The sequence below is a fragment of the Balaenoptera borealis genome (genome assembly GCF_965194805.1).
Source record: "Balaenoptera borealis genome assembly, chromosome: 17".
Classification (NCBI taxonomy): domain Eukaryota; kingdom Metazoa; phylum Chordata; class Mammalia; order Artiodactyla; family Balaenopteridae; genus Balaenoptera; species Balaenoptera borealis.
In genome coordinates, this window is record NC_138876.1 from 38396818 (window position 1) to 38419280 (window position 22463).

The 22463-nt window shown below is 41.7% G+C and overlaps 1 protein-coding gene across 8 annotated transcripts in view; it reads right to left on the reverse strand.

Annotated features, from left to right (window-relative positions):
• MTDH (metadherin) overlaps positions 1-10123 on the reverse strand; it is a gene marked incomplete at its 5' end in the record, with an annotated part of 55099 nt that extends 44976 nt beyond the window's left edge. For all 8 annotated transcript variants that reach the window (XR_014236521.1, XM_082364335.1, XM_082364338.1 and 5 more), the window contains one exon: positions 9743-10123. Coding sequence is in view for 7 of the 8 variants with exons in the window: in XM_082364335.1 (XP_082220461.1) it covers positions 9743-10123 (381 nt within the window). The remainder of the gene's footprint in view (positions 1-9742) is intronic.
• Between the last annotated feature and the right edge of the window lie 12340 nt (positions 10124-22463).

Genomic DNA, 22463 nt, shown 5'->3' on the forward strand with positions numbered 1-22463 from the left:
AAATTAGCAAATCCCTAAATGGAAGCATATTATGCAGATCTGCTCACACGCAAACTAACACTTCAAATCCAATGTGACTTCCATGCTGGGTTTTACATGAAAGTATCTTCTCTGATCATAGAGACTTTATAATATATATGGTGTTGTTTCTATAGGTTAGAATTACATGGGCCTCTTGCTGTACCCCGCTTTAAAATCCTCTGGAAAATTTTGAGGTGTTCCCCTCCAGGGCCAACCAAAGTTAATTTTATATATAGCATGCAATCTATATTTTAAATTAGACCACCCCAAAATGTCCTTCAAATTTGGTGAAAATCAACCAGTAACAGAAAAATGATATAATCATTTCTTACAGGGATAAACTTGTAGACAATGCCATGTCAGTCTTATTATTAAACATTCCCTCAACTCCCATCCCAGATCCTTTTAAAAAATACATTCACAAAAGAACGTGTGTGTGTTGGGAGGGTGATAAGGCAGAATGAAGACACCTAGCTGACAATCAGGAAAATAAAACGGAGGAGGGGGCCACACAGCAGGGGAACAGGGTCTTATTTGATAACTACTCAAGGAAATAAAATTCTTCACGTTAGTCAATCTCCAATTTACTAATTCCATAAACATTTATTAAGTACTTAAGCACAAGCCACCTCGCTAGGGACCTCAGGGACGAGGACATGTGAAAAGAATCTGCCCTCTGGGAGCTTTAAGGTTCAGAATAAGAAGATATGCTTAATAATAGACTTCTACTCCAATTGAGTGGCCTTTATATATCTGTTAAACTGATTCTAAAATGCAGAAGAATCTATAGCTAAGGTAAGCATAAACAAGGTTTAACATTTGACACTTCTAAAATGAAAGCATTTAGAATCCTATTCTCACTTAGTTATATAAATTTTATTTTTAGCCACAAAATGTAAAAACCATGACTTCAAATTACTTGGAAACTTCTTAAGTTTATTTATTTATTTTTTCTTAATTTTTAAAAAAAATTTATTTTATTTAGTTTTGGCTGTGTTGGGTCTTCGTTGCTGCGCACAGGCTTTCTCTAGTTGCGGCAAGCGGGGGCTACTCTTTGTTGCGGTGCATGGGCTTCTCATTGCGGTGGCTTCTCTTGTTGCGGAGCATGGGCTCTAGGCGCCCAGGCTTCAGCAGTTGTGGCTCGTGGCTCAGCAGTTGTGGCCCGTGAGCTCTAGAGTGCAGGCTCAGTAGTTGTGGCACACAAGCTTAGTTGCTCTGCGGAATGTGGGATCTTCGCGAACCCGTGTTCCCTGCATTGGCAGGCGGATTCTTAACCACTGCACCACCAGGGAAGTCCATTTCTTAAGTTTAGAAACTAGAAGGGCAGTCTACTAACTACCAAAAAAAGGGGAAATATGAAAAGACTATGGGCTTTGGAGTGGACAACCTGGGATTAAGGCCCAACTTCCATATTTAATCACCGTGACTTTAAGCATTTTCCTTGACTTAACCCTCAACTTCATCATCTGTAAATACGAAGAAAATATGTAACTTGTCTTATGTAACTTGTTAAAGTGACAGTAAATGAGAAAACATGTGAAAGCATACTTTACTTGCTCAAGAAAGTTTCTTCCCTTCAATATCCTTTCCTCTCCAAAGCTATGATGGCCCATATACTCAACCCATGTTCCAGCACTCAAGTCATTTTTCATACTAGCAAGCTCAAAATAAATGTTAAGTCCTGGTGGTCAAGAGGGCTAACAAACTGTACATGTATCCAATGGGCCCAATGCTCCAGACAGAAATTCTTTTGGGAAGTTAACAGAATACAAATGATGAGTAAATGTATCCTCTCAGAGGCTAGAAATAGTCCAGGCTTGCTCTAGAGACATGTCATACTACCTTTCTTTTTTAAAAAGCTGCTTATAGTTTCACTGTTTTCTAGAAAAATTACACAATATTCATTCATGTTCATTCACTCAACATCCAGTAAGTGAACTCAGTAGAGTAATATGCAGAACCCTTAAAACCTTGAAACAAAGACAAGTGAGGCACAATTCCTGCCCTCAAGAAGCTTAGACCAAAGCAAAGGAAGAACACAATAGCACACACTAAAATACCAGACAAAAGATGTACTCTGCCTCCCCCCACCCCCCCCATCCCGTCCCCATTCCTCAGCCTCTTAAAGGAGAAGAGTATGAGTTTTGAAGGCAAGCTGAGACCACGGTTGAATCCCCAAATGTCTATCACCCTGGACAAGTTACTACTTCACTGGAGTCTCAATTTTCTTAGCTGGAAATTATACTGAGCATACAGGAAGCGTTAAGACTACATATTATGTCCATGATAAAAAAAAAATAAAGGCAAGACATCATGGAAATTCAAGAGATATCATCTTTAGCTGACAGACCTAATAATTTCCAAGTATTTGCCATGTGCCAAGCACATGCATTATCTCATTTAATGGACAAGACTTAGTCTTGGTCAGTTTCTTCGTTTTAGTTGTGAAGAGTGCTGATACATATTCAAGACAGAACAATTTCTTGTCATTTATCTGAAAACACAAATGGTGTGTTTTTTCCTGCCAAATGTTGTGCACATATCAATTACATAAACTAAACATACACATAAACTACAGCTTCAGTCACAGTAATTTACCAACTTATTTTTAAATTCAACCCCAATTTTAAACTCCTAAAAACTAAGAGGATAATCTTACAAATATGGCCTATAAATCAAATTTGCAAAATCTCGCTATATATCCTGAGATATTTCCTTTAGGGTAAAGATCCTTGTGCCTTCTCAACAGCTAGCCAAAACTAAATCCTCTTCAGGGATTCCAAAACATCTCTTTGTTGATTGCATCAGGGATGCTCAGGGCTACTTTTTTAGGTTAGAGAGATGACATTCAATACCTATCACATGGCCAAATTATTCTAAAGATGATTTTTGAAACACTAAACACAGCATTGGTTTTCAAGGTTTTATGTCAGATGGGTACTGAGGTAAGGATTACAGGTGATACAGCAGACACATATCCATGTAATTCTTTCTCAGATCCTGATGGATGCCTTCTGGAACACTGGCATTCTGTGGAACAGTTTGAAAACCACTAGCATAGTTGGAGAGAAAACAGAGTAAATTTAAAAACTGGACAGGAATTCCCAGGTGATCCAGTGGTTAGGAACTTGGTGTTTTCACTGCCAAGGGCCGGGTTCAATCCCTGGTGGGGGAACTAAGATCCCACAAGCCATGTGGCGCGGCCAAATAAAACTGGTCAGATAACACCAAGTCCTCACAGAGATCTTATGATTTTGTTTGAATAGTAATAATAGTAACAATCATTTAAAAATGCTTTCAAGGCTTTCACAACCTTAAGAAGTAGTACATTACTCAATAAAGCCAAAGTGCAACAAAAACAAGTGTTCGGAGGGTTTATTGCTGCTCTTGGTATTTAAGATGAGCACGACTATTTAAGGTCTTTTCTGTCAGAACTATTGAAGGTCTTTTCTGCAAGGCCTCTGGCAGAAGAAAATGACAGGATGAAAAAGTCCTGTCATGTAACCAAACAAATGGAGCCAAAATTCTGGAGCTTCTGTAAAGGTCATTATAATTTTCAGCAGAAACTTCTGATTCTAAAAGTAAAATTTAAAAGCAACAAAGTTGTAACTCACTGAGAAAATTAGATTTGTTCTCTGAATGCAATATAATATCCTGGAACATGCTATCAAAATGAGAGGTTACAAAAAAAAAAAAAATCAGAGAGGTATAATGGAAATAACAGTGAGTTCTTAGACTAGAAATCAGGGTATTGTTTTGCCTTTGAAATGCCTTTGCTCTATGACCTTGAATAAGTCACTTAATCTCTCTGAATCTCAAGATTCCTTTTTGTAAAATCAGGAATGTTTGTTTTACCTATCACTCAGGATTTTTAAATCAAATGAGTATTCTTCTAAGACTTAAAACTAAGAGGACTAGTGACTTAAAGGGAAAAAGAAAATCCTGTAGATGACACGAAACTTTAGTAATACCTGGGATGACATGGCAAAACCACCACCTATGAATAAAAGACATAATTCTATTGAGAATATCTTAAAAAACAAATTTATTTAGCCCAATAACAGATTAGATTATTCAACTAAACAGTGAGATGTCATTTTAGATACTTCATTCAGCATTTAGTTTAACAAATAATGATCAAAGGCTCTTATATGCCAGTCACTGCTTGCTATCCCATATCAAGGCTTACAATCTAGCGGAGAGAAAAGACACCGAGCAAAAGTAAATGAATAAGTTACTAGACAACTTACAAACTACAAAAAGGAAACACATATAAGAGGTTAAGACAGAAAATAGAAGGGGATGCCTATTTCAAATGGGGTGATCAGGAAAGCATTTTCTGGGAAGGTGAGTTTTAAAGTGAGATCTAAAGGCTGATTAGAACAGTGCGGTCAAGATGGTTCCAGAAGTGTTAATAACAGCTCACATAAAGGTACTGGGTTGTGAGAGTTTGAAGAACTGAAAAAGATTACTATAGGTGAAGGTAGCAAATGAGAGGAAACCAACTCAAAATTGCTTAGAAAAAAAAGCAGGTGCTGGGCCATACAGGAAAGAAGTTTAGATTTTAAATGCAAAAGCTACTGAAATGTTCGTTTTAGACAAGATGGTGACTTGTTTTTAAAAAGACTCCTTACTAGGGTGTTGAGGAAGGACTGGGGGCAGCCAACAGAAGCTACTGCTGTACAAGTGAGTTAAGGTGATAATAGCTGGAATAAATATACGTTTTGGAGATGAAACTGATGGTACTTCCTGAAGGATTAGGATATGAGGTGAAGATGAGGAGGTAAGGAAAAGAGAAGAACCAAGAACGATTCTTAGATTTTTGGCTTGAGTAACTGAAGGAACGGCAGAGTCATTTACCATTTACAGAAATGGGGAAGACTGGGAGAGGGCAGGGAATTATAAGCCCTGTTTTGGCGATGTTAAAGTTTTTGAGACAAACATCAGGTTTCTAATTGAAGAAACCCAGTGTACATCTAGACATGAGGTTTTGGAGATGAGAGGAATAGTCCAGTTACAGATACAGGCAAATAAACAGTTGATCACCACTATTTGAAGATTCCATATTGGCAAATTTGCTTACTCACTAAAATTTATTTCTAACCCCAAAATCAATACTTGTCATTCTTGGACATGCACAGAGCTGTGAAAAGATCTGAGTCATCCCACAAGCACATTCCCAGGCAATGCTCTGCCTTCTTGTTTCAGCTCTCATAAAAAATATAAAATAAACATAAAAAAGAGAGACCAACTCTAGCTGGGGAGCTAGAGAAGGCTTTATAGTAAAGGCAACAATGTAGCTGGGTCTCGAAGGATAGGTAGAAATTGGTAGAGATACAGAAAAAATAGGCCTTTCAGAAAAAATAATATGAATAGAAGAAGATAATATGAATAAAGAGACAATGACATCTAGCTAATGGTAATGTCTTAGGGGTAATGGTATGAGATAAATCTAAGATGGGGTTAGATCATGAAAAGGCTTGAGTGCCATGTCACTGGATCTTATTCAACAGGTGCTGGGGAACTACTGAAAAGATGTGAACTTGAAAGTCACATGATCAGAGTTGGGCTTTAAAAGATTTAGCTGGCATAAGTGGGTAGAAGGGATTGGCAACAAAGGGACTGGAAGCATGGAAACCAGTTAGGATGCTGTAGGACAGCCTAAGCAAAAGGTAACAGTCCACAAGTAGGGCAGCGGCAGTGAAACTGGAAAAGAAGTAATGACTACAAAAGACACGGCATACTATTAGAATGATTTATTGGCTGTATAAAGATGGACCTTACAAATTTTTAGCCAGAGGAGGCAAACACAGCCATTTTCCACTGTAAAAATAAAAAGGTGGCTCACATGGAATTTACTAGGCATGAAAAATAGGAGTATGTTGCATAAATACTTTGGTGGGACATCTTACTATATTATGCGTTCAATAATTACTTATTGACTGCCAGCACCGTGCAAGGTTATACAGTAGCAAACAAGACAAAACACTACTCTTTTATTTACTGAGCTTATAGATATTAACAATTGCACTATGGCAAGTCTTTATGAAAATTCCTAAACTAATATGAAAAAAACTTGTCCACTAAAATGAATTTTCTTTGACGATGATCTTGGTTACCTGCTTCCAGCTGAAATTCAAAGCAACAATTGTTAAAGACCAGTTATCTGAGATCTTACATCCATCCATATCCCTGCGCAGATTAAGTCAAGCGAAAGATATTTACTGAGTGCCTATTTAACACTCACAATGAACTAGGTGTCATGAAAAATACATGTATGAAAACAATGTTTTCCAAAAATGCCAAGAGCTAAGCCCAGTGAAAAGTGCTGCCCCCTTCATCACCCCCTTCACTTTTAACAGGGGAACGAACTGCAATTCATGCCCCCCAAAACTTATGGCAAGAAATTAGGGGATAAAAAGCAAACCGATATAAGAATTAAAAAAAAAAAAAGCTTATGAATAGATTTTAAAAAGCTAAACGACATCTACTCTACAAATAAAAGAAGGCAACTAGAAACAAATTTTGAAAATTCGAGTTGTAAAATTTGGAATGATTTAAGAGAAAACTAAAAAGGATGGACTGAAAGGACAAAAATAAAATATTTAAACAAATATGGAATGTCCTTTTAAAAAACTGTAGTAGTTGACATCACTGATTCCACTTGAACCAGAATTAAGTATATCTTAAAATGTTTATCAGAATGATGTAGTAATAAAAGATGGATCATAAGATTAAACATGACTCCATTTAGAAATCTCTCTTATACTATGGATCTTATGGCCCTATTGCAGTGAATGATTTTCAAACTCATAGGCAAGGGAGCTTGTTAAAAATGCAGATTCCCTGAACCCAGTTCCACAGATTCTGAATTTACAAGATCTGTAGTAGGACTCAGGAGTCTACACCATCTAACAAGCATTCAAAGTAACTCTATTGCAGGGACTTCCCTGGTGCTCCAGTGGTTAAGCCTCCATGCTTCGAATGCAGGGGACGCTGGTTGGATCCCTTATCAGGGAACTAGGATCCCACAGGCCGTGTGGCACGACCAAAAAAAAAACCAAAAAAACAAACAAACAAACAAACAAAAAACACCAAAGTAAGTCTATTGCAAGTAGTTAGGGTTAACACTCTGAGGAATCCTGCAGTGTTTTAACTCAACTAAGATCTTCAATTTATAAACAAGATAAGCTAATCGGAGCATGGTTAAATGCCTTACTCAAATTTAGAGGTCCTAATTCCTGCCAGGCTGACAGAGTTAAGTCTTCCTCCCCTGAGCCATGGCTGCTTCTTTAGTCTCTCCCACTATCCTGCTCCTCCCCACTTTCAAAGTCAAATTCTGTGATAAGGTTTTTCCTGGCCACCTGGGCCCACACTAGGGTTTTTCTGGTATCTTTTTCCACAACTGGAATAAGCAGCTCCCTGGGGAAAAACTAAGCTTTTACTTTTGTATTCCCTTCACTGTGAGACATATTCCTTTTTACTGCCTTCAATTTGCAAGCAGTATCCTGCTTTTCCCCAAGTAAATATTTAGCACAGTGCAACCCATATGAGTACTAACTAAATAAATGGAAGCTTATATTTCTTAACCCTATAAAGCAGTGTTTTTCTAACTGTGGGTCACGCCTCACAATCAAATGTGAAACCAATTTAGTGGGTCACAAATATCATTAAAGAAAAACAAATATAATAGTTTGATACATGTGTGGGGGGTATTGCAATGTAAAATGTTTTCAATGTAGGTTGCAAAAACGTTTGAAAGCCACAGTTTTGTAAATGCTGATGAACTTCTCCAACACAACTTTACCATTAGGTAGGCAAATACGTTTTCTCACGCCATTCTCCACTCCCCAAAGCTAAAACTGGATTTATTTATTCATTCCCCTTTCCTTAACTCAGATGAAAAGGAGAAGGAATAAGTACTAAGTTTGATAAGCATTTTTCACAGCACAAGTTCCACAGGAGCCTGTCTGTGCTCCTTCTTCAGATGGGTCGTCCAAGTGTTGTGATGCACTTAGGGTGGGCTCTCGGAGCACCTGTCTCTTGACCCAAGTCTATCTGAAATTCCAGACGTCCCAAACAGGGTTTTGAAATGTTCACATCCTGCTTCATCCACACTGGTCCTAGGCTTATTAATGTATGTGTTTTTTTCAAGATCACCTTCTTTCCTGTCTTGGAGCCAGGTTCTTTATTTCCACCATAACATTACTTTCTGGTAGTCCTTGATACTCTCTACAAGTTTAAATATAATTACCTATGTTCCAAATCACTTGTATTTTCTCTTCTCCTAACCTAAGGTGGTATTCATACTGACAAAGTTGTATCCTTTCCCAGGTCTTGCATGTATCTTGCATCCTCTTAATCAGCAGGTCTAATCTAGACCTAATAATGCAGTAACTGTGACCTGTCACATCTCTACTACAGCCTTATCCTTTGTACTGTTACCAACCATACTCTCATTGCTTTAGCTTCAACTCAGATCTCACTTCCTCCAATAACTTGCCTAAATCCCTCCAATGGAAATAGTCTCCCACTCTCCAACCCTCATTTATACTGCTCACACCTCTATAGCACCTGTCAGTCTACAAAGTATTAGAATTATTTTTGAATCTGTCTCCTGTATTAGTTTCCATGACTGACTTTAACTCTCACGTGTATACTTCCCACTGTCCAGCAAAAATCAGAGCGCAGTTCACACAGTATTGTACTTTATCGTACTGAAAACGGGGAAGAGCTAAATCCAGTGGCTATAAAAATAGGTTAGGAGCTGTTTCTCATTTTGCACACCCTCCATACCCTGCTCAACTGCACGGTATTTTTTTAAAAAATGAATAAAACCATGAACGTTCCAATGGGAGAACCGTGGGGAAATGGCCATAAAGGCCGCAGAAATAAAACGCGAAGGCATGATAAAACGGCTGTGATGCTCTCTGCATTTCCACACGTGGCCCGGTAAATCGGTGCCGGAACGCCTCGCGCAGCCTGCGCCTTTCTGCTCTGTCATCCCTTTACTCTATTTCAAAACCGCCCACACCGCTCCGCCGAACTTGCCTGAGCGCTCTCTCGGAGGGCCCCGGAGCCCCGAGTACCCGAGAAAACAGACCCCCTCTTGCCTTGCTCCAGGTCCGGCCTCCACTTGCCACAGGCACCGGAATGAGAGGGGGCCACCGTCTCCCTTCAACAGTCCCAACTAAAATGGAAGCGCGTCCAGACCTGGGTACCTTTAAGCCTAGAGTCAGCCCCGGAGTCTGCAGGCCGCCGTATCTCCCCATCTCAGTGTGACCCGAGCCAGGCTCTGCCTCCCCGGCGCAGTCTTGCCACAACTTCCCCACCGTCAGGTCCCATCAGCCTCCGCACACACATGCAGCCGACCCAGCAGGCCCTCGGGGACGTTGGCATGTCGTTCCGGCGGTCAAGGTTCCCGAGAACGACCTGACCGCCGGGCGCTTCTATTTAAACATACCTCGCACTGTCTAACTTCCTTCCTCTAAACTCATCTTCCCCACCGGTCCCATACTTCCTGAGTTTCCACCGTTCTCCAAGTAACGTGTCCACCGATCACCTCCTCCGCCTGGGGAGACTGCGTCCCGGCTCTCGACTAACCTCACTCTTTTCCTTTCCCATTCCCGGCTGGGACGGCTCGCGTTTGGCCTCCCGCAAGCTCGAGGGGCTCCACGCTGGCCCCTCGCCCCTACTCTCCCGCCGCTCCTCCCCTACTCACTTTGGGCTTCTCCGGCAATTTCTTCCGGTTCTTCTTCTTCTGCTCCTCGCTCCTGAGATTCTTCAGCACGCCTAGGTCGTCAGAGGCCGGGCCCGGCGCGGCCGCCGCCTCCTCCCGCTTGCGGGGCGGGCTCCTCCGCTTCTTGCGGGCGCCGGCGCAAGCCGCGGCCCAGCCGTAGCCGAGCAGGAAGAGCAGCAGGAGCCCGAGAGTGCCCATGCCCACCAGGATCACCCAGCCCGGGTACCGTTTCGGCTCCAGCCCCAGGTCGAGGCCCAGCTCGGTGCGCAGAAACCCTAGGCCGACCGAGAGCATTTCCTGCAGCCGGGCTGAGCCCTCCTCGGCCTGCTGGGCCAGCTCGTCCAGCCAGCTCCGTGTAGCCATCTTCCCTCCCGTCAGGGGCACTCGCAGAATGACGCCGGGGCGCAGAGACGCCGTGGAACAGTCAAGGGAAGCAAGGAAAGGCCGGGCCGGACAGCCTCAGGCCGAGCGCATTGCGGCCGCCCCTCGCGCCGGAGCCGGGGATCGGCCGCTGCCGCCGCCAGGAGGACAGGGGGCTCCCAGTGCCCCCCGTCAGCCTCACTCCGCCGCCGCCAGGAGGAGGGGGGCGGCGGGAGGGAGTGTCTCCAGCGGCGGCCGCTAAGCGGCGTCTCCGCGCCAGGGCCAGGCCCCGCTGTCCTCCCTCGGCGGAACAATGGCGGCTCCGGCCGCGATCCACGCAGCGAGCGTAGACTAGGAGCAGGGCAGCGGGTCACGTGGGCGCCGGTGGGCGGGGCGTGGGGTGTCACGTGGGCGCGGGCGAGGCCGGGCGGGGCTGGAGCCGTTGGAGCTAGCGCGCCGCGGCTGCAGTTGGCGGTGACCCTTTCGGGCCTGGTGGCGGCGCCGAGCCTTGGGGATCGGTGACTCTGGGCGGGTGGCTGGGAGGGGTTAACCGGAGGAAGTCTTTGCGGGATGGCTGGTGGCCCGGAGCTAGGAGACGTGGCGCTTTGAATGAGTCCAGGGGAGGGGCTCTCGGCGAAGCCTGGGGGTTGGGGGGTGTGGAAGAGGGCGAAGAGCGAGGAACCGGGTCACGGGGTCTGGGTCAAAATTGCCCTAGTAGCTGTCTCTTTTCTCCATTCTTTTTCTGGTAGTGGTGTCGGGGTGGAAGCGGCTTTTTCTCCCTGGGTCACCGGTCGGCTAGATGCTTCCAGGTGGGCTCAGCCGAGTCTGAAACCGGTCACTCTTCTTCCAGCTCATAGGTTTAGTTCACAAATTGGGTTTGTCTCTTCACGGCCAACTTACCCACATTGCGTGTCTACCATTTGCCTGCCTGGCTAGGGCGCTTTTGCGTGGTTTCTCGCCTTCGCTCTTGCTCTCGCTGCTATTAGTCGCCAGAATTCAAAAGTTGGAAAGTCCGTGGGCAGTATTCTTTTCCTACTCGTTTGTAGCTTTAATAAGAAATAATAAGAGGCATACTGGATTGTGTTTTACATGTAGAGATAGATTCCTTGTTGCGTTTTATTTTAAGCTTTTGGGCAAGATCACAAAAGGAGTTTGCAAAAATTCTGTTTTTATATGCTGTGTTGACCTTATCTGGGTAGCGTTAGTAGGAAATGAATTTTCAGATCTTAGTTACAAAGATGATATTCGGGGCTGCCGTAGGGTTTTCAAGTTACATTTCCCTGTAAGGAAACTGGGTGTTTTATCATTAGGTGATAATTAGCATGTAAGCAGGTGTCTCAAGTGAACTAAAAACAGGCTTTCTCAACGAATAGAAAGGGGGGTAATATTAATAAGTACCGAATCCAAAAATGTATTTAGGAGTATTTTGACCTACTTTGCAACTGTGTTGTAATGCATGTTGTGATTAATGGGTGGAAGGGAGTTTGGTAAATAATAAATAATAAAAATAAACTGCTACTCTTGCAAAGCTTTATACAGACTTATAATTAAAGGTTGTGTAAATTACAAGGCCAAAAACTTAGAAGATGTCATTGGAACTACTTCATCTCTAAAAGGTTCCAAATTCCACTTATATTTATGAAAGTAGATTTATCATTCTACATTTATGTTTTGGTTCCAGAGACATGAAGGATGATGACTTTCCTAAGAAGTTCCACTGCCCATTCTAGGTTAACACCTGTGGATTCATGAATTAAGCTATTACACAATAATAGTAGCTGGGTTTCCCTGTTCCTCTGGCAGCCTAGCAAGTATTGATTATGTAAAATCCTGTCACCTTTCTTCTTTCTTTTTCTGTGACTCTCCTTTGATCTTAAAAAGAAAATGTTTACTGTATTTTGGTAATACAGGTATAATCATTTTTCATGTATAACTTTGTAGTCATCTTTTTAAGTTTTTATTTTAAGAACAAAAATGGAGTCATACACTATTTACTGTTTTGCATTTGATGTGGTCATGAACATTCATGTCACTTGATAAAGCCCACCTGATAAAGCTCACCAGGAACATACCAGTAGCCCCACAAAGTTAGGTTTATTAACTTGCAGCAGAATGAAGTTTAGGTAAAATTTAAACGAAAGAATGCTTTGAAAGACAAAGCAAGCTGTGTCTAAAAGAGTTAATATCAGCCCTAGCCTAAGTAGACTCAGAATCCTAATTCCCTGGACATGGCAAAGTTAAGAGACATATAAAAGGTCATTTCTGAAACCTCTTTCCTGGAGGCAACTGGGTTGGGAATGAAGACTGCTTATCCTGAGAGTCAGAGTGACCCATACAGTGGAATACCACTCAGACATAAATACATGCAGCAACATAGGTGAATCTCAACATAATTACGCTGAGTGAAAGAAGGTGAAAGAAGCCAGGCAAAAAAGAGGATGTGCTGTATGATTCCATTTGTATAAAACTAGAAAATGCAAACTAATCTATAGTGACAGCAAATCAGTGGTGACTTGGGGAGGGGAGTGGGACCAAGGAGCAGTGGGAGGGAGGGGTTTAAAAGGGGCACCAGGAAACTTTGGGGAGTGATGGCTATGTTATCTTTATTATTATGGTTTTATGGGTCTGTGGGTTTTATGGGTTTATGTATGTCAAAACTTACCAAATTGTATACTTTAGATATTGTAGTTTATGTCAAATATACCTCAATAAAACAGTTCACAGAAGTTTTTTGAAAAATGACCCATGTGGAACAGCTGTGTATAGGCGTGGCATGCTCCATGCTCGCCAATAGGATTTTTTTTTTAATGATATTTATTTATTTATTTATTTATTATTTGGTCGCACCTTGCGACTTGTGGGATCTCAGTTCCCTGAAACCAGGGATCGAGCCCTCGCCCTCGGCAATGAAAGTACGGAGTCTTAACCACTGGACTGCCGGGGAATTCCCACTGATAGGATTTTTAACAAAGTTTTTACCAATCTATGATTTTAAGGTTTCTCAGCACTATCTCCATTTATTTATTTATTTTTGGCTGCATTGGGTCTTCGTTGCTGCGTGCGGGCTTTCTCTAGTTGCGGTGAGCGGGGGCCACTCTTTGTTGCGGTGCGCGGGCTTCTCATTGCGGTGGCTTCTCTTGTTGCGGAGCATGGGCTCTAGGTGTGTGGGCTTCAGTAGTTGTGGCTCACAGGCTGTAGAGCACAGGCTCAGTAGTTGTGGCGCACGGGCTTAATTGCTCCGCGGCATGTGGGATCTTCCCGGACCAGGGCTTGAACCCGTGTGCCCTGCATTGGCAGTCAGATTCTTAACCACTGCACCACCAAGGAAGTCCTCAGCACTATATCCTTGATGTTAATTATCAAAAAAGTTTTTTTTTTTTTTACAGGTTTGCGTAATAAATATTCACTTATTCTATGATCTGGCTCTACTGTAATTTATTTAACATACTTTATTGTTGGATAGTTAGGTTATTTACAAGGTTTTCTTTGTTTTTTTGCCATTAAATGCAATTCTGTCATGAATATGCTTGTAATTAAATAGCTTTGCGAATAGCCATAGTAACTTTTTAAAATCAGTTTTATTTTATTTTTTAAATAATTAATTAATTAATTAATTAATTATTTTGGCTGTGTCGAGTCTTAGTTGCAGCATGCGGGATCTTTCCTTGCAGTGCACGGGCTTCTCTCTAGTTGTGGCTCTCAGGCTCCAGAGCACATGGGTTCAGTAGTTGCCCCACGGCATGGAGGATCTTAGTTCCCCAACCAGGGATGGAACCTGCGTCCCCTGCATTGGAAGCCGGGTTCTTAACCACCAGACAGCCAGGGAAGTCCCCATGATAAGTTCTTTTTTTTTTTAGAAAGATATTCGCCATGTATTTCTTATTTAGGTCTTTTTTTTAAAAAAAATTTATTTATTTATTTATTTATTTATTTTATTTTATTTTTTTTTAAATGTATTTTTTAAAAAAATTTATTTATTTATTTATTTATGGCTGTGTTGGGTCTTCGTTTCTGTGCGAGGGCTTTCTCCAGTTGCGGCGAGCGGGGGCCACTCTTCATCGCGGTGCGCGGGCCTCTCACTGTCACGGCCTCTCCCGTTGCGGAGCACAGGCTCCAGACGCGCAGGCTCAGTAGTTGTGGCTCACGGGCTTAGTTGCTCCGCGGCATGTGGGATCCTCCCAGACCGGGGCACGAACCCGTGTCCCCTGCATTGGCAGGCAGATACTCAACCACTGTGCCACCAGGGAAGCCCTATTTATTTATTTTTATATTTATTTTTGGCTGTGTTGGGTCTTCGTTTCTGTGCGAGGGCTTTCTCTAGTTGTGGCAAGCGGGGGCCACCCTTCATCGCGGTGCGCGGGCCTCTCACTATCGCGGCCTCTCTTGTTGCGGAGCACAGGCTCCAGACGCGCAGGTTCAGTAGTTGTGGCTCACGGGCCTAGTTGCTCCGCGGCATGTGGGATCTTCCCAGACCAGGGCTCGAACCCATGTCCCCTGCATTGGCAGGCAGATTCTCAACCACTGCGCCACCAGGGAAGCCCCCCGTGATAAGTTCTTGATGGTAAAATCCTGGCACTGTCATTGCCTGAGGCATAGCCCACAGTATGTGATTTAACGCTTAGTTTGGAAGTTTTAAGAGACCTGAAGATGTTCTACCTAAGGCCTCTCACTTCATAGAAGAGAAAAAGGAAGCTTCAAAGGGTTAGGGCTCCTACCGCAGTGTCAGGGTGGCTGAGCTCATAGTAGAACCCAGTCTTCCCTGTTCTTGACCCCTTGGTTGCTCCTCTTCTTCATATACTCTGTGATCAATTCTTGGGATTAGTGTGTGGTTGTTTTCTCCGACTGCTATAACAATATTCCATAGACTAGGTAGCTTAAACAACTGAAATGTATTTTGTCACAGTTCTAGAGGCTGGAAGTCCAAGATCGGGTGCCAGCATGGTTGGGTTGTGGTAAGGGCTCTCTTCCTGGCTTGCAGATGGCCACTTTCTTGCTGTGTCCTCACATGGTGGAGAGAGAGCCAGTGAGCTCTCTAGTGTCTCTTATAAAGACGCTAATCCTCTCAGATCAGGGCCCCACCCTTATGACTTCATTTAACCTTAATTGCTTCCTTAAAGACCGTATCTGCAAATACAGTCATGTTGGGGTTAGGGCTGCAACATATGGATTTGGAGGGGGGACACAAACTTTCAGTCCATAACAATGCAGGAAGCTTCCATTCAAGTAGCTTATCTTTCAGGGCTGATGAAAGAAAAATGCTGATTTGGGTCTTTAAAATGGAGGCTATTTACATTATGAACTCCTGGGTCACAGGATTATATACCTAGGAGGATGATTATTTTTTAAAATTTCTTTTATTTTTGGCTGCGTTGGGTCTTTCTTACTGCATGCGGGCTTTCTCTAGTTGCAGCGAGCTGGGGTTACTCTTCATTGCAGTGCACGGGCTCTAGGCACACAGGCTTCAGTAGTTGTGGCGTGCAGGTTCAGTACTTGTGGCGCATGGGCTTAGTTGCTCCGCGGCATGTGGGATCTTCCCGGACCAGGGCTCGAACCCATGTCCCCTGCATTGGCAGGTGGATTCTTAACCACTGCACCACCAGGGAAGTCCTAGGAGGAGGATTTTACAGTAAAGCAGGGAATACAGTTGAGTGTGCCAAGAATTTGGAGATATAGTCAGGAAAGGGTTACCCTCAGAATAAATTTTGTAAGAATTAGTAAATAATAAAGTTCTCTGCAGATGTATCCTAACTAAGCTGAAAGATAGTTTATGAGTGTGTCGCTGAAAGGGCCAGGATACTTCCAAACCTCTTTAAAAGATTGGAGAATTTGCTAAGAACCTGTGTGGAACTAAAAACTGGTTGGGGCATGAGGGCAGGGGCCAGGGGAAGCAGAAAAGACGGTGAATATGGTAACAAAAATGAAAGTTGTGGTGTATCCATTCAGTGGAATGCTGTGCAGCAGTGAACATGTCCAAGGACACTCATTGCGATACCATGTATGTAAAGTTTAAAAAATAGATTTACAGATAAAGATGTAAAACCATGCATGGGAATAATGAACACCAAGTCAGAATAGTACTTATTTGTAGGGAGAGACAGAGAGAGAAATGGGATTGGGGTGAAGTATACACGGGGCTACAAATGAATCTATAACGTTTTTATCTCTTAAATTAGGTTATGGGTAAAAGAGTGCCCCTTATCTCTACTTTTTGTATGCCTGAGATACTTTGTAATTTAAGTGACAAAAATTAAATGACAAAAGCAATAGTTTGCACAGAGGCTAGGCAAAATAATGGAGGCTCCCCTGACTATACAATTGTGGGGTTGCTGTGATCTTATAGTGGGGAAAGGTATATTATACCATATCAATAGATATCCCCTAAGGTCATTTAACCCCCTTTGCTCTGATTTCATGCTCAGCACACCATACCCAGCTTGTAATGAGGCATCTCCTTTACTACAGGAAGATCTGACTTAAGTAATCTGATCCTCTTCACAGTTATATTTATTAGTGTAAATCATACATTCTCAGTAAAGCAATATTGCTCCCATGTGGGTGAAGAGTATTGGTATTGGGGGCAAAAAACCCTTTTTTAGTGTATAAAGTATAGATATAATATACTACATGTGCAGATTGATACAATATATATGTGGCATTAAAATTTCATAGGAAAAAATAGGCCCTTAGAGGAGTGATAACGAAAAAATGAGTGAGAAACATTGGTGCAGAGGAAGAAATCGGCACTCTGTTTCGTCAATTAGGCTCCTGTGTGTTTGGTTAATCAGTTTCCCTGGGTCATTTATTCAATCATTTATTCACTGGACTTTTATTAAATCCCAGCTGTTTGGTTTAAATGCATGCTATCTGTCCTCAAAAATCTCAGAACCTAGTGAGGACAATGGACCCTTTCTTAAATAGCTTTAATGCAAGAGAGTATTGCCATAGTAAGTTGATTTGAGCATGAAGATTGTACTGGGTGCTATGATGTACCTCCCAGGTCCCGCTTCAGTAATGAAGAACTTATTCCCCAGCTCTGGGAGTATTACCAGAAGACATCTCTTAGGTGTCAGTCTTTGGGGAAGATTACTGAGGAAAACTTCCTCAGTCAAGGTCATGTCTCCTTTCAGGGACAACCCACATCCAAGGACTCATCAGCCTGGGCTACACAGTCCTGGCCTTCTTGCCCCAACTTGGGTCAATTTTGAAAGACCATCCCAGCCCCAGTGTACTCCTTGAGCTTGGCTGAGGACTGTTGGTACTATATCTCAGCCCAGTTCTCCTCTGCTCAGTCCCACTTCCTTCTCCTCCTTCCACTGGCATTAGTTTCAAGAGCACTTCCTTATATGCTGATCTGTCTCAAAGTCTACTTCACAGAGAACCCAGTCTATAACACGGATGATGAGGTATTTACAAAGTGTTTGATATAACCAACAAGGGAAAGGTTATTTCTGCATAGGGGCAGTGGAACACTTCAAATACAGTATGTTGAGGTTCAGTCTAGAAGGATGAGTAGGATGTTGCTAAGAAGAGAAGGAAGAGAGTGGAGAGGAATTTCCAAGCATGGGGACCAGCGAAAGTGAAGGCTTTGGGACATGAGAGAGCAACGTATGTCTGGATAATAGTGAGCTCTACTCTGTGGCTAGTGATAAAGTCTTAAGATTTTGGCGAGGGATCGAAGAAGAAGGAATTGTCAACAATGACTCCTAGGTTTCTCACTTCCAGTTGGTCAGATGGTGGTGCCATTCACTGAAATGGGGAATATTGGGAAAGAACTAAGTTTGGCCAGCGAAGATGAGTAGCTTGGTTTTATACACATTGATTTGGAGAGTACAAATTATCCAGATGAGATATCAAATAGGCAGGTATACGTGGATGTGGACTCCAGATGAGAGATGAGAGTTGGAGGTACCTCTTGGTTTCCTTGCTCGGATCACACTTTCACTCCTTATCATTTGCAAGTGAGACTTCAGGTGAGACCCCAGCCCTGCTTATGCCTTGACTGCAGCCTTGAAGGATCCAGTTAAACTGTGCCTGGACTCCTGAGTCACAGAAACTGAGATAATGCATGTGTTTTAAGTTGCTGAGTTTGTGGTAATTTGTTACACAGCAATAGAACTAATTGCTAAGAAATTGTCCAAAAGAAATAATTGGACAAATACACAGAAGTAGAATCGCATAGTCATTACATTGTAGTTTACAATCTCAAAAAATTGGAAGCAACCTAAGGAGGTGATTGTTTGAATACATTGTGACATACACAAGGACAGGAATATTATGAAGCCATTAAAGAGTATGACATATATCTATGTATATCAATTATTCATTGACATGGAAAGCCACACTGCTAAGTGAAAAACATCAGGTTACAGAATAACATGTTGAGTATTAGATAATTAAAATTTTAGGATATGTATGTGGGTATACATGGATAGAGAGGCATCTGGAAAGATATTCGCCCAAATCTTTACAGCAGTTTACAGTAGCCACATATGGGAAGTAGGATTTCAGGGTGTTTTTAAACTTTTTTCTGTATACTCTCCTGAATTGTTTGAATATTTTGTATGAACATATACTATCCTTTTAATCAGAATAAGATAAAGGTTTTGTTTTGTTTTTGTTTGCTTTGTTGAAACTTTACCTACAGGGTGACTGCAGCATTCATATAAACAGTCTCAAAAATCAAAGAAACAGCTTCTAAGGTTTCAGTTAAATTTTAAGATGTTTTTCTGAACTTGTGAAAGCTTTATTACTAAAAGGAAAACTTCTTTAGAAGGTGGTAAGTTACCTCTGCAGGACAAGAGAAAAAAAATAATACCTGAAACCTCATTTGAGACCTAATGTTTGTAAAAATGAGTAGCTATTCTGGTGACTGAGCAGAAGGGAAAGACACAGGTGTCCTTGCTGGGAAAGACCAAAGTGTTTAAGTAAATTAGTAACCTCAGATACTCAAAAGCTGACCAAAGAACTGATATTGTAATCGAAAAGGTAAACTTGGCAGTTAATAAGTTTATTACTCCCATGTGGCCTTGCTTCATCTAAGAAATCCTAAATTTGATGAATTACTTGAACTCAATGTGTTTTTGTTTGTTTGCTTTTGTTTTTGCTCAGAATATGGTGCAAGTGAACTGCAATATGTAAAGTATGGTTACTACTTGGACAAATTCCTTTTGTCTGTGTTGTGACCCATATTCCTGATGAGCCATTTTGTGAATACATGTGAGAGCTTTGCTTGCTTCAGTACAAATCTACCTCCTTTACCAAAAAAGGACATTTTTGATAAACAATGTATCTTTTTCAGATAAATAAGTTAGAACACATTTTTTCCTGAAAAAATAAAAACAAAAAAACTGTAATATGGAATACCTAATTACTTTAAAATAGTATTTCATAGCTGTGTCTAGTTTTTGGTCAAGATAATTGTCAGCTTCCTACTGTTCTGTGGGCATCAGATGAAATCTATGTATGTGAAAGTGCTGGACAGATGTTAATGTAACAAGCAAGCAGTTAGTTTATATTTAATGATTCCTATTCTTAAGAGGTGTTTAGTTCCGTGTGTGGACTTTGTCTGCAATTGGAGTAAGAAAACCCCCATTAGTGCTTTAGTTATGGCCTCCTGTTCCAAACAGGCTTCAATCATAGGTACAAGGATCTAAGAGAGAGATCAACAAACTTTGCCTATATTTATGCTTTAAGAAATAATGGCGTTCTTTATTAAAACAGTCAGGAGTATTGATGATGAGGAGTAACATGGTTAAAGGTTTAAAACAGAAAAGAAGATGTGTGTCTTTGGAGAATTTTGCTTCCCTGGAGCTGAGGGCTAGTATTAGAGAACAGTGCCTGTCTGGTGAGAATAAGAGTAATAGGATTTCTTAGTCAGCTTGGGCTGCTATATAACAGAAGACCACAGACTGGATGGCTTAAACAACAGAAATTTATTTTCTCAAAAATCTTGTGACTGAAAGTCTAAGATCAGGGTGCCCTCAGGGTTGGTTTCTCCTGTCTACTTGTCTGGTAGACAGCTTCCTTCTCACTGTGTGTTCACATGGCCTTTCATCTGTGTGTGTGCAGGGGGAGAGAGAAATCTTTGGTGTCTCTTCCTCTTCTTATAAGGACACTAGTCCTATTGGATTAGGGCTCCACCCTTATGACCTCACTTAACCCCAATTACCTCCTTAAAGGCAGTATCTCCAAATGCAGTCACATTGGGGGTTAGGGCTTCAATGTAGGAGTTTTAGAGGGGACACAATTCGGTCTGTAACACAGGATAAGACCTGGGATTGTTCTATAGAGCAGGGGTCCCCAACCCCTGGGCCATGGGCTGATAAGGGTCCACGGCCTGTTAGGAACTGGACCACACAGCAGGAGGTGAGCAGCGGGCAAGTGAGCGAAGCTTCATCTGCCACTCCCCATCGCTCACGTTACCGCCTGAACGATCATCCCTACCTTCCCGCCCCCCCGACCGTGGAAAAATTGTCTTCTATGAAACCGGTCCCAAGTGCCAAAAAGGTTGGAGACCACTGGGGTAGAGTCTTTAAGGGCAAGAATACCATAAAATTGATTTGCTGGTATCCCTGGCTAGAACATAAGCTCCATGAGGGCAGGAAGGGCATCTTACTTGTGTACCGTGGTATCCCTAACACTTACTGCACGGCCTATTATTATTAATATTTGATCAACTGATGAATTAACAAATGTGGTGATTGGAGAGTAGGGTGGAATGGAGGTTGTTGCAGTGGTCTGGGGTGTGAGGGACCAAGTGCCTAAACCCAGTGGAAATGAAGTGAAAGTGAGACAGTGAGTGACAGTAAGAAGGTGAGATAAAGGGGAGGGAAGAATCATGGATGACTGGCATTCTGTTTTTGCGTGACGTGATGATCACTGTTCCATTAGTGGAAAAAGAGAAGTTGAGAGAAGTTAATTTATTACCATGAATCCTCATTTTGCACTGAGATACCTCTTAAGACTTATTCATAGTTTGTAAAACTGAAAGTCCTCGTAGTTTCTTCCAGATATTCCTTACGGCTTCTTTGAACTCTGTGATTTCTTTCTCATCCATCAACATTTAGGGCTTCTATTTTCTGACTTACCTCTCTCACCCAATTTTGGTAGCCCAAAAAAGAATTAGAAGACTAGAAACACACATTTCTTCTCCTCTTCTAATAATACTACTTCTATCTTCACTGTCTTTTATTTGTGGTAGCCATAGTAGAAACAGAAATTATGGTCTTATTGGGCATCACAGTGAAATAAAACTTCTAGCACTAGTGCTCGTTATTTCAAAATTATTTCTCTTTTTCTGACTGCTTCCTTATCTTTATAATTCTCAAAACTTACTTTCTCGCTTAGTTCTCTGACTGAATTATTTATGAGTGCAAATTTGTGTCTCATAGCAATCTACTTTCTGAAATTGCTTGTAGTTACAACAATCTCAGTTTATATCAGAAACTTTTTGAACATGTCTATTATCTCTTCTGAACAAACTATTCTTAGCTAACTTTAAAACCGAAACTGAAAAGGTTGTTAAATATAGATTTAGAGTAATTTGTTTGTATCTCCTAAGAGGATTTAGCAACAGGAAATCATTTATCTTGAATGACTGGAATGCTTTCTTCTAGTTTGTGCCCTAGTTGTTCCAACAAGAACGAAGTTCAATATTTAGGTGCACTTTCCCTAACTATGTTAATGGTTCTTTGCGAGTAGACAGCACTGTGCATAACCTTGAGAATAGGGTTTGTTCCCTGAATTTGGATTTTATAATTGGCTGATAAAATGACCATTTTGAACTATCACATGATGTTAACATCTACCAATTTTAGCAAAGTTACCCTCCCTCTTTGTACAGAAATGTGTATAGTTCTTTGAATGTTTTGTTGCTCCTTGATTGAAATGCTCTGCAACAGCTAGAGAAAATGAAAGAGCAATTAGTAACCAAAAACATAAATTCTAAATGTAATACAAGTGAAATTGTAAAGTGTTTCAATTAGGATACAGGATGAGCTGCTTTAACAAAGACTTACAGGGGTTTAAACAATATAGAACAATATAGAATTTAAGTCTGATTAATTCCTCACATAATATTGATATGTTGGCTCCTTCCATCCTGCAGTTCTACCAGTGGCCCTAAAATATTAGCCTCATCTGCTTGGTCCTCGATGGCTTGTCAACACGTCTAACTTTTAGGCACTAAGATGGGAGAAGGAGTAGGATAAAAAGACACATTTTCCATTTAAGGGGCGCAACCAGAAATTGTGTATGTCACTTCTGCTCATATTCTGTTGGCCAGAACTTAGTCATATGGCCAAACTTAGCTACAAGTTTTACAAGCTAAAACTCAGGGTTTTAC